This window comes from Leuciscus leuciscus (assembly GCF_965113295.1).
Source record: "Leuciscus leuciscus genome assembly, chromosome: 16".
Lineage (NCBI taxonomy): Eukaryota > Metazoa > Chordata > Actinopteri > Cypriniformes > Leuciscidae > Leuciscus > Leuciscus leuciscus.
The window spans coordinates 26,085,415-26,102,846 of record NC_138740.1 but is presented as its reverse complement, the minus strand read 5'-3'; the positions used below and the strand labels follow the sequence as shown (position 1 = coordinate 26,102,846).

The 17,432-nt window shown below is 37.7% G+C and overlaps 1 protein-coding gene across 4 annotated transcripts in view; it reads left to right on the top strand.

Annotated features, from left to right (window-relative positions):
* The window catches only part of rxraa (retinoid X receptor, alpha a), a 170,072-nt gene that overhangs the window by 116,047 nt on the left and 36,593 nt on the right, over window positions 1-17,432 (top strand). For all 4 annotated transcript variants that reach the window (XM_082141953.1, XM_082141955.1, XM_082141954.1 and 1 more), the window contains one exon: window positions 14,439-14,677. In XM_082141953.1, coding sequence (XP_081998079.1) covers window positions 14,439-14,677 — 239 coding nt within the window. The remainder of the gene's footprint in view (window positions 1-14,438; window positions 14,678-17,432) is intronic.

Here is a 17,432-nt window from a genome sequence, read left to right as displayed (position 1 = left end):
AAGGTAAGTATATATTTGAGGAGTATTAAATGTACATTTTATTTACTTTATATTTTGAAGACTGAGTGCGAAAAATACTGTGATTTATAAAATCCACATCTTTATGTAGTTATTGCCTTTTATGTTGTTGTACTAAAACCAAAATAAATTAAAATATTATCAAAAAATTTGCTTTATATTTTCCAGATAACATTTCAATTGTTTTACACTGAAATGTTTACCTTATTTAAATTATATATATTTAATTAATACATATTCTCTCACCTTAATACAAAGTAAATACTTTTAATAATTATTAACGTTTTAATAATTTACTTCGGCACTTACACCGACAGTAGAGAATGTAATGTATTTATATAATTTAGGAGAAATGTTTTTTTTTTTTTTTTATACAGCGTTTTATACAATACATTTTATTTATATAGCACTTTATACAGTACAGATTGTTTCAAAGCAGCTTCACATTAATAAACTGCAAAATATCAGTGTTAGTTGTAAAATTTAATTATGAAATGAATTCCATTTCATCTGTAAAGCAGCTCTAAAGAAGATAATAGTGTCATTATTTAACTCGATTTATTTCAGTGTTTTAATTCAATTCAATAACAGTCAATTATGAAAAGTTCAATTCATCTATAAACAGAATCATCTTCATAATATCACAATTAGTATTTTCTCACACAGTATAAACGAGTTGTAAGTCAAATGTTATATAATATAACTGCCTTTATATAATTAGAAGAGGGAAAGTAACCATTCAATTTGGGATTCCTTAGTTTTAAGTCTAAAAACCCCTGTACTAATCTGTGTAACCCCTAGAGTAAAGTTTGCAATCACATGTACAATATCTCTCTGATCGTCCACTGCTCGCTTGCTTTGATTCAATCTCCTGAATTTGCGCAATCCTGTGAGCAAGCGAAAGAACTGTTAAACCAACACTTCCTGTTTGTGGTGACAAAGAGTCTGATCTACACACGAGAGATCTGACCAGAAAAAGCCAGAGCTGCATAAATCTTATAATGCCCTCCATTTTAATAAACCCTTCCTTTACCTCAGCAGGTCATTCTGTTAGCATTAAAGCCAGCGCCACGGGACTCTTTCTCATTCGGGCATTATCGCTAATTCATTTGTGGATTTCAAATGAATGCTTTTCGGTACGGTTTCATGCTGGGAACCCCGGCTGCTTGTCTTTTTTTGTGCGACATGAGTATTGTGTATATTTTGCCTCTCCTTCTGTTGTCACAGAGGAGAGGGATCGCTGAGCTCCGCTGAGGAGTGATGGGAGTCTCGCTCCGGCTCTCCGGGGAGGGATGCCATGGGCGGCAGTGTGTAATTACCCTCCCTGTCATGTCCCGCTCCTGCTCTAATCATGTCTTCGACTGTCAGAGAGCTCTCCTGAGGAGATTCCAGCCACCACCAGAACCACCTCTCTGGATCTTAAATAAGCCTGCACCCTCCTGCTAAACTCATTTGAGGACTTGCTGCATTATGCCGATACGCAAAGACTTGAAATGTGTCATAGCTGCGGCACAAAGCTACAAAGGAAAGCAGATATGTGGGGGATGAACAGGGTTGTAATGATGGAGCTTTTCTGAGAAAGTCTTAGACAGTTTGAGGCAGATCAAGGTTGTGTGTGTGTGTGTGTGTGTAGTAGTTAGTGGTTCTAATGGTGGAACTTTGTATTTGGAATATCTGGACTTATTTTCGTACTGTTGTCAATAGCAAGATTAATTTATATATATACACTACAGTTTAAAAGTTTGGTGTGTAGTATTTTTTGATGTTTTTGAAAAGTTTTATGCTTACCAGGGCTGCATTTATATATATATATATATATATATATATATATATATATATATATATATATATATATATATATATATATACAAGTACAGTAAAAGCAGTAATATTGTGAAATATCATCGCCATTTAAAATAACTGTTTTCTCTTTTAATATATTTTATAATGTAATTTATTCCTGTGATCAAAGCTGAATTTTCAACAGCCATTACTCCAGTCTTCAGTGCACATGATCCTTCAGAAATTATTCTAATGATTTGGTACTTGAAACATTTCTTATCGTCAATGTTGAAAACCGTGGTGCCAATTCAATATTTTTGTGGAAAACTAACCTACCCCAAACTTTTTTTAACGGTAGTGTATCTTTATACATTATTTTACTATAATCACGAAAGATTTGTTTAATACTTGACATTTGAATTTTAATGTTTTACTTTATTATACATTTTTAATTAATTTTAAATTGTATTTGATTCAATTTTAGTTTAATTTATGCAAAATATACTTTTCATTTATAATTTTTTTAAGAATTTTAAATGTTATTACTATTTTAGATTTTTTTTTTCTTCAGATTCATTGACTATTAACATCTACACTATCAACATAAATTGTCTGTCATTTTTTGAATGCAAGCAGTAAAAACACAAAAGCCTCATTTTTATATTTGACAGCGGCTGTGCAATGAATGATTCCTTAAAGTCATTTGCTAATGAATCAGACTACATAGATCACGCTGTAGAGATAACTCATTAGAAAGATGTGTTTTATGATATAGTCAAGTCTTTTTATGATGTGGAGTATCTGTGAAATCAGCATTACATAAACTGAGACAAGTCATCCATGCGGTGTCTCGGGGTGCATATTTTCGAAACAATGTGGCTGCATTGTTTGCAAATGAATTATTTTCTCATTCCCCACCCTCCCAAAATGATTATTTCTAAAGAAAGCAGGAACAGTGCTACATCAAAGTTTCTGATGTTTTTGTGTTTGAACTCCCTGTTGCACAGTTGGCTTCCTTCCACAGTAGACCATTAAATCAAACCGGCTTTAGTGAAAAGTAAAAATAACATTCTATGAGAATTAGCTTTGTGTTCATAAAGGCGAGGCCTTAAGCGGCATATTTAGTTGTTTAGATAAAGTATGTGCGCACAGTGTCGAGCGTTCTCTAGCGTTTGTTGGCTCAAGGGGAGACTCGTATCACCTCACAGTTAAAGAGTACAATTAGGCCGTATCAGAGCGGTGTGATGTTTGCAGCGGGGTGAGAGGAGCGATAGCAACTGTAATCTCTTCTTATCTGCCCTCATACTCAGCCAAGTGCGTCTCCTCCACTTTCTCTCCTTTCCTCTAGGTAAACAACATCTCTCTCTTGTACAGAACACCCAAAAAAATGGAGAGCCTGACAGCAGAGTTGAGCTCTTAATGATGGCAGTTTCAGAAGCTCAGTGAAAATAAGACGTTAGATTCATCAAACCGTGGGTGGCAATTTACCACACTCAACGATATCCTCGGTGGGCCGTCCAAGGCTTTTTCCTGTGAATACTCATCCAACATTCATTATTTTGTTTTTCTTTTCATTTTATGTGCTGTTGTTTTGTTTGTCTTAACGCTTGTTGATTTAAGGGCCTTGGCAAATTCATCCTTCGGAGTAGAAACAGAGGAATTGCTGTTCAAAATGCTTCTGGGTCCCGTTACGCTTGCGGTTCCGCTGTCGACTTGCATCTCGTCCGGTAACGATACTTTAGACTTAAAGGCTCTGTATCTATGGGTGTTTCTTCAACTATGGGCACTTTTTTTTTGTAGACTTTTGAAAATAACATTTCAGAACACACTTTTCACACCCTCAATAGTTTATCAAATAACACTTTCCAACAGACATCACAGGACAATTGTCTTTTTTTGTAATAAATAATAGCATTCTGTTGTGGACATAACATTTGTAACATTTTTGGCTGACTCCGTTGTATTGCATTATGTATCCTAAACACAGAATTAAATAATTTTTTCATTTGGCATAATTTGCCAAAATTCTGAATTAACTTCATTTATTATTTATTGAATTGGTCAGTTTGGTGGGATTGACACCACATCTGTTGGTCGTAATTAAAAAAAGAATAATGTGGATATCTTTTTCACATAACAAAAATATTCAAATCATTTGATTGTTTCACTCTTTCTTTAGATTATCATCATTTTAAACATGTAGTAAATAATTTTTTTTAAATGTATTTTCAAGTTTAAGATTGGAAGTCTGTGTCTGGTACAAGGATGGAACAATACAATGGGTCATAAACATACCCAGACTTGAAGAAACCCCTACACCGTATTTGTTTCACCATGTCCTGCAAAATCATTACAGTGTGTCCCATTTTAGATCTCCTGTTGAGATTGTCTCCTTCTGAATGGGAAAACTTTAAAAAGTCTAAAAGCGACTGCCCACCATGCCCTACCCAGCATGCCTTCCTGTAGAGGCAGTCTTGCGGTGGCTTCACACTGTCCTGTCACGGTATGCTGACAGGTGAGCGTATCTCCAGGGGTGGGGTGCAAAGAAAGGCCCCGTGCAAGAACAGGGGCCCCCTTCACCAGGGCCACTTTGTGTTCTTCTTGGCTCTGCATCCTGGCCACCAGCACTCCCAGAGTCAGAGTAAACACATCAGCCGGCTCTATTTACTTTCATTGCTTACACAGCGCACAGCAGATTAACCTGTTTATACAAACACATACAGAAAAATGGCTGATTAATGCCCGCGCTAGGCCTTGTTTCTTTGCGTTCACACGCTGAAAAATGTCCACACACCAAGCGTGGCCTATTCCGCATCCATAACAATAAACAACAGCTGCAGTTTAAGCGGTAATGATAAGAATAACACTAATGATGACTGTCAAAGAGGCGCGATATACAGCAAATACTGTATGTTGCTTGTTAGTCTGCGAGTCCCGTCTCTCCACACGGCGGCGGGGGCCAGGACGGCTGTTTGCTTGTCACTCTTGTGCTGTTTTCTCCAGCGAAAGTCAAACTATCCAGAATAGCATCTCCATTTTCTCCAGTTGCCAGTTCTTATTTTTAGTCCCTGCATTAATTCAAGCGCCGGCTTGAAAGTTCCTCAGGAAGTTGCAGTGTTCCCTCCTCTCGCCTTCGTCCTTACCTACGAATAGACATGAGCATTTTCAGAGAGATGCAAATGATATGTTTCATCCTGCTGTCAGAGCTCCCACAATCTGTGGGCTTCAAAAAAGCACGGCAGCCAGTGCCAAACATCTTTATGAATAATAGATTGTGTCACTTCCAAAAAAAATAGAAAGGCTCTAAGACAACATATTTCAGTGTATTAGTTGAAAGTCTCTGTTCGGCGGACGTCTTGCAAAGGGTTTATTTGCTCCTTTTGTAGTTGTTGTCAAGGGATACTTGCAGTGGCCGGGATTTTCATGGGAAAAGTGCTGGAGATTGGCCGTGGAACGTGAGCAAAGAGCTCCCTGAAGTATAGTATGGAAAAGCTAGGACAGGATCAGAAGCTTCGTTTAACCAGTTATTGTGAATCTATGGGGCATTGTTTCAGGTAGGGTCTGTAGGTCACTACATTTAACTTTGGATATTAAAAAGTTGAGCCAGGTACTGTGCTTTTTCATACTGTGAAACTCAATAGGGTCCAATGTTGTTTGCAGAAAATCTCATCTTTTTTGTTTCACAGAAGAAAGATTGTCATTCAGGTTTGGAACAGCATGAAGGTTACTGCATAATCAACTAACGTGTTGACTAGTGAAACAGATCTAGATTTTTTTTTCCTTTTGTTTTCTGGTTTGAAAATTCTGTCAGTTTTTCACATGCAATTAGTGCATAAAAAACAATAGAGAGGCTAAATGAAAATGCTAATTCCCTCTCTGCCAGTAGGTGGTGCTTATAGAAAAGCTGAAATAGCTTGGTTACACAAATACACAAAGCGCTGCCCAACTTTACGTTTATGATGTCAGCTTGTCACGGAGAAAAAAGGAAGTAAAATAATATTTACGTGCTTTCAGGTTTTTTTTTATTCGCTATGGTTTTTATCAAACAATACACATAACAAGCATACAGAAATGATTCTAGATTGTTCCTCTGCTATTCATTGTCGCTTAGCAAAATAGTCTGTTTGTGGGTGCCACAAAAACGTAGTCAACATCATATTTGTTGCCCCCGCTTTATTAGCAGTCGATGGAAAAGAGATTAGAAAACCTCTCCATAAAAAACAAAATCTGTCACATTGATGGCATGCGAATGTTCATGTTGGTCTGAACAGATGTTCATTTAAATGAAAATGTTTATCGCCCTGAATATTCGTCCTGGTGTGAACAGGCCTTTAGTGTGATATTAGACACTTTTTGACACTATTTTTTGGAGCGTCCCAATGAACATTTTGGTTTTTAAGGTGACATGTCAAGTTGAAAATAGTCAGTAATTCATATAAATAGATATTATTTAAATATCATTCACGATCCAAACCATCACTCTCCATCTAGGTGTTATTGAACAATAATGCGTCTTATGTTAAGATCTGTGAACTATCCATTTAAGACATCCATTTAAGTCATTCAGACTCGCACAGTTGATTTTTAAAATACATAGTTTTACCTCATTTTGTTTTGTGATAAACCCCTTTATTAGATGGCAGCCACCTGCGAAGAATGCTTAGACCTGAAGTTTTCCTAATCATGATCTCGATCCTCCTCTCTGGAATTAGAGGATGAATTATAGAGATGAACAGCTGTTGCAGGCTCTCAACCTCGTGCAGCTCTGCTCCTGTTTTCCATTCATAATGCAGACGCTGCTGTTGCAGATGCCTGCTAACTCTTAGCACCAACAGGACACACCAGGAACAGTCGGATTCAGACAGTGAGGAATTTTTTTTGTCCATAAACACCTTTAGGGATAAAGGCATTGTCCGTGAAATGAAAGGGAGACTTGAGACCTTCTTCAAAATACATTATTTTCGTATTATAAATAAAAAAGAAATTATTATTATTCTGCTGAGACACCAACCTGTAGGGTCTTTCCCCACCCGTATGTTTTCCTGACAAATTACGGTTAGCCATGGCACTCATTTATGGACTTCGTTTATCTTGCAACAGGAATGCATGCTTACTTTGTTCTTCGGCAGTGATGTAACCGGCCCAGAGCAATAAGTGGAATGAATATGAAACTCTGGTTAAAGCGCCTGTCACAGCAAACCTGTGAAGCGGAGATCAGAAGAATACAAGAGAGGCTCTCCCTACCAATCACTCCCATTCAGCTCCTTTCAAGTGCAAACATTAGTCATGCAGTCATCACACCAGCAGGCCTAACATGAGTGTGCAGGCGCATGTGTGTGTGTGTGTGTGTGGTCCTAGGGTATCATGAGAACAGGCGATCTCTTTCTTTCCCTTCACCTTTACAATGTCCCTTCATTGCCTACAAAGGTTGTGTAGAGCGCTGCCACGGAGCTACATGATGCTAATCTTTGTTTTCACGTAACAAAAACATAAATAACTTTGACCAATATAGGATCTAAACATCACATTCAGAGAACACACAGACGTCCGAAAAAATTCTGGAAAATTAGGAAATATGTCAAATTGTAATTTACCCGGCTTCAAAAGGCTATGGAAATGAGTAAAATATTGGAGGAAGGGAGGAGGAGGGGGTGATTCAAAGAAAAATCATGAAAATGTCTTGTCAAAATATAATTTCTTCTAATTATGCTCAGGTCTAAAGTGTTTCTTTGGCTAGATTAATTTTTTTAATCACAAATGAGCGATTGTTGTAAAATCATGGAAATAACATGGCAAATCATTTGTCAAAAAGTGTGGAAACCGTAAATTGTAAAGTTGCTTTCATATTAGATTTAAAGCATGTGGATTTCTTTCTTTCTTTCTAAATAAATAAATAAATAAATCTATCTATCTAATTTATAAATTTGTTCTAGCACATAGACTCAATTTATTTTTATTTAGTTACTTATTTTACTCTTTTTGATATTATGCTGCCAAAATGAGAGTTTCCTCCATGTTTGATTCTCAGCCAAGAGGTAAATCTGTAACGTTTAGATCCTCTTTTGTTCAAATGTTTTTTTGGGACTTCAACCAAATTGAATTTTTGTATGCAGTGAAAGATTGAAATGTTTGCATTCCAGCATAAACGGATGTGAAAGGAGCACAAAGTCTACAATGACCTAACCTCCTCCAACCTCCCCTAAAAGGCTGGGCAACCTGTTGTGCATTATGCAGTGCACCTTTCTCCAATATGTCCTGTAGCTGACGTAGCGAGATAATAATCCTGATTCCTGCTGATTTATTTGGTGGTTTATACCTGTCAGATGCCTTGGAGGTGATCGGCAGCAGATGACAGCTGTGTTTTGGCACAGGGTGAAGATTGGAGGGCTGCCACTCTTATTTAGACGTTGCCAGGGCTGTGATTTCTGTCTTACCTGCTCTTATCTAATCTAGCAGATTTATCCGGTTAGCTTCAGGTAGCACGGCACCCTGATGATTTTACAGGTGCTTTCTCAGATAGCTTGTTAAACATGTTTCTCTTCCCAACCAATCGTGTCAAGACAAAGTAAGACAATGGGGAAAAGAGTGAAAGATGTATGAGACAGAAAAGAAAGAAATGTACTATTTTATGGCACAATGTCTTGTGAAGGGAAACAAATGTATAAATGGGTTTAGATTAGGTATGATGGTCGATGAGGTTGACTAGTTTAGCTCGATTGGTTTCCCTATATCTTATCATTTTTGCTTTAATTACCATGCCTCTAGCAGTTTTTAAATGATTGAGTCTTTTGTAAACGTCCCCAAGAAAAAAAACATGTCCAGTCAAGTGTTTGGCCAACCCACTGACTAGTCAGTTTTAAAATGTTTTCTTCACTAGATCAACAATTTTCTTTTGAACTAAAAAGTTTTCGAAAGAAGCAAGTCTCACATCAACGTGAAAGACTCTTTTTCTCTTTTCTCTGTCCTTTTTTTTTCTCTCTCTCTCTCTCTCCTGTTTTCCACTAGCTATGCCCCTCTCTGGGGCGGATTAAATAAGAGCCCCTTTTATCCGTCTGTAATCCTGATCTGGCAACCCTAGCCTTCATAGAGAGAAACACACCACCAACTGGCAGCACACACATCTGAATAATACAGGCCATGGACGTATGCTGTATATTATAAAACATAGAACGTGCAGACGCACAGTCGCACGCGCAATCCTAAACAACTTAATACTGACGTGCACACGCACAACAAAGTAAAATTCATGTTCAGATGCATTCCTGCGTGTATTAACGGATCAGTAAGATCGTCTGGTTTTTAATTTATTAATTTATTTGTGGAATTTTTGTTTGTGGATTTATCAAACATGTAATATACTTTTTTATATATATGTTAAAATATATTTGTATATATTCAATGTATTTGTTAACTTGATGTGTGTAAAATGTAACCAACATTTTTTTTTATTCTTTAAAAAGTTTAGTTTGAAAAGTTGAACACAGCTTAAAACAGCTGGTTAGGATATGGCATTACACTCCCAAACTGACCCTGGATCAGCTGTGTCCCCAGTGTGTTGCAGCTGTCCGCTAACAGATTGGCATCAAAGTGTTTCTGAAACAGACCATCTCTGGGGGTCTTATCACCTCAAGATAAATCCCTCATTAGACTGAATAATGATTACGTTTCGCTTCCATGTGCCGGGAAACCGTGTTTTCCTGTTTATGTGACACCGTGACATTAGAGAATTAATTAATCACTGTTTTTTTGGCAATCAGCGGGTGTGAATGTGTATATGAATGCATTGACAGAAACTGCAGCTGATTTCAGGGTGTTTGCAGGAAGTGCTCCGGAGGAGGGCAGGATGTTCGGGGAAGTGTTTGGCGTGGCGGATCTGGCAGGCAGGCAGGCAGACGCTAGCATACCCCGCTGACAAGCTCTCTCTCTTATATACTCCGTCCCGCCCCTCTCGAGTGCCTTTTGGCCTGGAATCCATCACAAGACACTGTGAAGTGACATCAGACAAGTGGAGACAGAGAGCTCCTGGAAAACACAGACTGGACATGCTGTTTTTCTCAACTGTCACTTAATTGATTAATACATCATCCATATTCTGTGTAGCCCCCTTATGAAACTGGCCTGTTATGAGTCTCGGCGCTTGCGTAACAGTATTAAGTCATGAAGTACATGAAGTATTTTTATTTTATTTATTTTTTTGTCTTTGTTTTGTGCTTAGATTTGAACAAGTTATACTAGAATTTGTGGATAATGAACAAGCCCACACTGTGCCCTCAAAATTCAGATTTCCGCAGTTATGGATATCCTCTGCCCTTTGTGTATTGATGCATATATATACACACACATACATACATACATACATACAGACACACACACACACACACACACATATATATACATATATATATATATATATATATATACATATATATACACATATATATATATATATATATATATATTAGTGCTGTCAAAGTTAGCGCGATAACGCGTTTACGCAAAATCATATTAACGGCACAAATTTTTTTAACACGCAATTAATGCAGCGCGTATTTTCGGTTTGACCCGTGGCCCAACCCCTAGTTGGAGAAATGGAGATACACAGTGTTGCCAACTTAGCGACATTGCAGACCCCTTTAGCGATTTTATTTATTTATTTATTTATTTATTTATTTATTTTTTAAAGCGCCCAGACCTTATTTCGTTTCTGAGAATCGCCTGTACTGCCGGTACTGCTCTCCCAGCACGCACGCGCGCACCTCTCTCTCTCTCTCTCTCTCTCTCTCTCTCTCTCTCTCTCTCTCTCTCTCTCTCTCTCTCTCTCTCTCTCTCTCTCTCTCTCTCTCTCTCTCTCTCTGCGTCTCTCTCTCTCTCTCTCTGCGTCTCTCGCGGCAGAGAGGAGCAGCGCTTTAATTCAGTTAATCACAGATATTAAGTTGCTTATAATTTTACATGCAAGTATAGCCGAAATCACAACACAGATATTGTCTTTATCTTATGTGTATTTGATTTCATCAGACGACGGCTCGATTATCAGGATTTTTGTGCACATTAACATCTTGGAAGGGAGAGCTGGTTATGTCTTAATGGGTCGCGTTTCAGTCACTATTTCATATCATTCTGTTGTTATCCATGCCCATGTTGATTAGAGTATTACAAACTTGAAAAGTATTAATTTAAGGTACATTTAGAACAAATAAAAAATGTGCAACTAATTGCGATTAATCGCAAGTTAACTCATGACAATCATCCGATTACATTTTTTATTTCGATTGACAGCCCTAATATATATATATATATATATATATATATATATATATATAATTTGCAAAATGTTGAATGATGAGGCTATTGTACCATTTTGTGAGGGCCACTATCGTCAGATACGATTGACAGTTAGCATACAGTTTGGATTGGCTGTATGGTTCTATTCTGCGCAAGAACTCCCTGCGCATCCATGCAGCCTAGCATGGATAAGAGCACGGAGAGCAGCAATAACCCCCCTTAGGGTAAACCGAACAGAACCATCATGAATGTATTGCTGATATCATTAATGTCAATATTTTAATATACAACATAAATCGAGAATTTAGTCTGATTCAAGGGGAATCAGAATGCCAAATCCTGACTGACGAGAGGAGGAGCTGGGGATGGAGGAGGGTAATTTGCTCCTGAGAAACACGATAGCTGCTGATAATACTGAAGGAGCTTATATATGAATACAGTGATAGACGTCGTATTCCTATAGGTAGACGTGGATCAGCTGAGAGTCAGCTGACGCGAGCTTGACTAACGTGACCTGCCAGAACTGACGCTACGCTTGATTTTTACATTTTAGGTACCACTGTACTTTTTTTTTTTTTTGCTCCAACCCTTTGGGGGGAAAATAACTGTAATGAAATACAGAAAGATTCATGGAGATAAAGCCTGCAGGTTTAGAAAAACTGAGAGAGATGGGGGGGAGGAAGAAAAGAGGTGCGTAAAATAAGTGTGAGGTAAATGAAAGTGAGCGAAGTACAAGGAGAACAAGACAAGGTTAGAGAGAGGGAGAGTAAGCATTCATGGACACAGGAAATATGGTCTTGTCACCCAGGCAAGACTGACAGATGTCCCCCCATCATCTCTTCATGACAGCTGACAGCATGACGGGCAAGTTCAAGGAGAACGAGAGAGCGGAGGATAGTGCGAGAAGGGAGGAAGAGTAAGGAAGCAGAAAATGAGTCTGCTACCTAATCAGTTGGCATCCTTAGGGCCCTTGACCTTGTATCTCGCTCCCGTTCTCTTTCTCTCTCTATGTTTTCTGAAGCGTTCTCAAAGCCCATAAAAACACGCTACATTAGAGGTACTTGTTTCAAGAATTTGCAAAAATCTGAAAATTCAAATGTTACAAAATAATCTAAACAGTTTCAGGAGTCAACTTCTCTATTTTAGAAACTAGTGAGCAGTCCACAGGGGCATCATTTTAAGGCATCATTCATAACTGGAAAAAATTTTTTTTAGAATTAATGTATTTTTATTTAAAATTGATTTTTCTGTTGCTAAGAGAAACATCTTTAGAAGCCTTTAAGGAACCTTAGTAGATAACTGTAGAAAGAAATATTAAATCCTAAATAGTCATCTCTCTGCGAATTTGTCCACTGTAAAAAGTTAAATACAAATGTATTTTTATAGTTATTTTCAAATTGCTCCAAATCAGCTTTGCATTGAATATAATGTTGTTTTACAAACCACCAGTGAGCAACTTAAAGGTACAATATGTAAGAATTTTGCATTAAAATATCCCAAAATCTCAAGGCCAGTGTTATATATTTTGTTAAGTTGATTACTTACAATATCCCAAATGTTTCCAACTATTTTTAAATCGTGAGAAAATTGCGATTTTAACCAAGGAAACGGGGCGTTAGAGCAGGGGTGAGCTGGGAGTCGCCAGTCAATTGCGTCATATCCGCGTTACCCTCGGTTTCCGCTCGTACTGCGTGGAGTCCTGGACAAATGCGGAAGTTGTAGTAGCGTCTATCAAGCTACAAACTTTAGCTTGTTTCTTGCAGTCGTTATGGTACACAATTATTCTTTACCGATTGCAGCTGGTTCTGTCGACAAAGCATGCTTAATTTTATATTTTCCAAATGTAGCATTCGTTAATAGTTATGTTTATGTAAGGAAAGTATTATTGCTTTAGATTTGTGTTTAGTGTATTGACATTGTTTATCACGTCTGGTGTTTATGGCCATGTAAATAAACATAGCATGTGTTATACATAAAGATTAATCAGTATTTTGGCAAATGATGTGGGCATGTTCGAATGTACTTTTACAACAATTGTTTAGAACATGTAAAACTGCACAGCGTTATCACAACAATGAATTCAACAAATACAGTAACATCTATGAAGTATTAAACCTTACTTTTCTTGCGGTTAATTCATTTTAATGAAATAAAAGTGTGATGAGGTTTAAGAGTCAGGAAGGAAGAAGACGCGTCGTCGTGACTGGGACTCGTACTTTATTAAAATAAAGCAAAACAAACAAAAGCCGCGCACAACGCGCATTCACTGTGGCGACGGCACAAAACAGTTCAAAAATGAGAGCTTGGATCCACCGGTTTTCTTTCTCTGCGTCCAATTTTCTCTCCAGTCTCTCTCTCGTTCCAGCGCGGCTTATAAGCGGTCTCTCCACGCCGATCACTGCAATAAGACACAGGTGCATTTGCACTTGACCTACTTGCTCGTCTCTTTTCTCTCCCATCACAGACCGCGCTGAACCACGCCCCCCTCGCCACAAAAAGCATGTCATTAAACGCAACATTTATAAAAATAGAACTTAGCCTCATCCATGAACATGATTTTTCGATTCCCGTCTGACTGATTTACATCCACGGTGGAGTTTAAAACGACAGTTCCCATCATTCCACGCTCCTTCACATCGTCATCAAGCTACGCCGTTGTTGTTGTTTGGAATGTAGCGCCCTCTAGCGGCAAAAATTCTTGCATATTGTACCTTTAAAGCAAAATGGCTAAAAATAGATAAAAGTAATTGTATAAAATTGCTAAACAGTTTTATTATTACTATTTATATTGTGATTTTCAGAATGTAAATTACTCTGAATCAACTTTGCAGAATATAAAGTTGTTTTACAAACCACAAGTGAGCAACCAAAATAGCTACAGTTTACTTGCCACAACAGCGTGGCTTTTTTTTTTTTAAGAAAGAAAAATGCATTCTTCTTCTTATTATTATTATTATTATTATTATTATTATTATTATTATCATAACTAGCATCTCCTTTTACATGAAACCTGCTTTGTATGCTGTTTAGAAGCTCAGTTTCTCCGTATGGAGGAAGAATGCTTCTAATTGTATTAATTTATGGTAAATGATTCACAATCTGCTAATTGGTGACCTCTGCGCTAGATGATTAAGAAGTGCAGTGCACCCATGTGACTGCCTGTCTTTTGTTACTTTCTCAGAATAATCATGCAGTGTAAGGTTTAGCTAGCGGGTGAAAAGGTCTCTTTGTCTGTCTCTCTCTTTTGGCCTTGTATCTTCCTGTCTCACGCCGTAATATTTGGAAAGAGGAAATCAATTATTTTTTTTTTTTGCAGTAAATGTTCTAATCACTTCCTTCTACTATTCTCCCCACAGACTCCTCAGGACATGTGACGTCCTCTCCTCTCAGCTCACCCACGTCCCACCGGGGGATGCATCCGTCACTGCTCAGCCCGACTTCTTTAGGCCACTCGGGGTCCCTGCATTCCCCCATCAGCACTCTCAGCTCGCCCATGAACGGCCTGGGCTCTCCCTTCTCTGTCATCAGCTCGCCCATGGGGCCACATTCCATGGGGTCACCAGGGATGGGTTACGGCCACAGCGTCAGCCCACAGGTAGGGCCACAGTCCGTGTCCCTCCTTTAGAGCTGTATTTAAAGAAGCGCTTGCATTCAGAAGTCGTATTTATGTTTCATAATTAAACATTGTTGCAAATTGTTCAGTTTAACTCGACTGTTCTCTCTCGCTCTCTCTCTTTCCAATACTTTCGCTCAATCTGTCTTTTGTTCCATAAATAGGCCTGCACATCTCTTTTGTCATTTAAAAAGAGGCTCACAATTAAGACATCAAAGCTGGCAGTGTCCTAGTTTTCTTTGAAAGCCTGATCCACATGAGTAAAATGGTTCTCAAATTCACACACGTTTGTAGAGTGCCGTCCATTTTCTCATTGATAACTGTACTGCGGTTTTTCACCAGGCTTTAACTCATTTTAAATTATAGTGTTGTTAGGTTGGAGGAAGTTGAAGTGGATTTTGTTCTTTCCGCAGAAACAGGATTGGTTCATTTCTACACATCTTTTCTGAGGTCACACTTTATATTAAGGTGTCCTTGTTACAGTGTAATTATACAAATAAGTCCTGAGTAATATTAATTCATTAACATGTGATTGCTAGATAATATTTAGGGTGTGTTCAGGGTTAGTTGCTTGTAATTATGCATGAATTACAGTTATTACTGTAGTAAGTACATGTAGGTTGTATAACAGACACTGTAAAATAGTGTTCCCATTTCTGAAACTTTTTTCCTCTCTCTTTTTTTTATTTATTTTTAAGTCTGAGCTACGTATCAGATTCATACCTCGCACAGTCCTGTTTAAGACCCCATAAAATCAGTATACTGGAGTTTTGTAACTTAGTCTGTGTATGTGAGCTTGGAGGTCTAAATGCTAGTGTATTTCTAAACATTGGTGAAATTCACTCAAAGATTCAATACTATAACATTAGTTAATGCCATAGTTAACGTAAAAATAGCAATGAACGATACTTATACAGCATTTATTAATAGTTAATTTGTACTTATGCTAATACAATTTATTTATTTTTTCAAGTTAAATTACTTTTAATTCAACTATATATAGGCTATGTATTATATAAATTATTAGTATATTTTTGGATTAAAATCAACCTAAAACAATTTGAAATGTTATTAATAGATATCAATAGAGAATGCATTGACACAGGACGGAAAACATTTTTGAACGATTCATGGTGTCTTATTGGTGTTGTTATTTGGTAGCAATGTCAGAGTCCACACAGTAAGCCAAACACCAAATATATATTTTAATACATTAGTTTCCATCTTAGAACATTTTCAATGAGTCATTCATGATCAATCACATCTTTATCTGGAGCTTCAATTCTCTGGACAATACTGTTGAATCTTTGAGAGCAGATTTGGTTATTGCATTGACTTACAGTTGTTAGATGTTTCTTGAGAAACCAGTTTTATCTTTACACAGCGTTCAGACTCTCTCTGGGTGGGAGGCAGTCATGGGGTCTGATGGAAGGTGATTTGAGTCAGACGGTATTTGTCACTTATGTTTAGCACTCGGCTGACTGGCTGTTTTCAGGCCCAGCCGGGTGGAAGGGGGTTGCGACTCAGTCCCTCTGTATTTAACCTCCGAGGATCCGGAACAGGCACCCCACTGGCATAAACTGCCCAGCAACACACTGCACACAATTCCCCAACACATAGACAGCATGCGTCAAGATCAATCGTCATTTTGTCCAAAGATGGTTTAACACCAACAAGTGTAACCACTTGCACTTTATGACAAAAAAAGAGAATTGTGGGTCTGACTATGACTCTCATTTTTACATGCAGTCCTTAGTTACCCACCACCTGGTAAGACTTATTTATTTTACTTGCAAGAGGACCAAACTTATAATAAATGGCCATAAAGAATGCAAAAAAATAAAAAAATAAAAAAATTATTAAAAGCCTATTATTTATTATTATATTAAATCAATCATTCATATATACATTTCTGTAGTTATTACTTTTTTAATTCTTTCATTTATTGAAATTTTTTCCTGTGGCATATAAATGCTTAAATGCTCTTAATCTCATATATTTTTATTTATATGTATAATATATGTTGTACTTTACCGGCACCTCAGGATTTCAAGTGTTGTACTGCCTTTGTTATGGCACCTACTGAGTGTAAAACAATAGGTTTTTGTTTTGTCTGGATTCATGTGTCTGTGTTTAGTGTGTGTACAGTTTTAAATCATAACAGCATCCACCATCACATGGAGCTGGAAAGCATTTACAATACACATTTGTTTGAGTTGGATTGTGGCTTTCATGGATTTTTATCAAAACATTTTTAAATGTTCGGATTGCCTTCACTTGGGGAGGTTGGTTTTGACAGAGACAACCCATAGCGATAGCTGCGGTGACTCACTCCTGCACACACAGGCACAAACGCTGTCAGCCTCAATCCCACCAGCCTCGGCACAGCACGGACCCTGCCGTCTCCCAGCAGCTGGGACACATTAGGCAGAACGTGGTTCGGTTTACACTTCCAGCAACAATGAAAGGGGATACGCCGCTTTGTCTCCCCAAGAAGAATCCCTGAACATTTGCTAGCTCTCGATCCTGCCTAAATGGCTTATTACGGTTCAGTGTGTACTGTACTGAAAGACTGGAAGTTGTTACTGGAAGGTCATTATCAGTGTTGAGGAAACTATTTTCAAGCTGTTCAAACTGCTATTATTTTAAAGCAATTAAAGTATAGTCAAAGTAGTCGTGAAAAGTAGTTAGCTATACTACAATCGCCTAATAAAAAGAAGCTAACTCCACTAAAGAT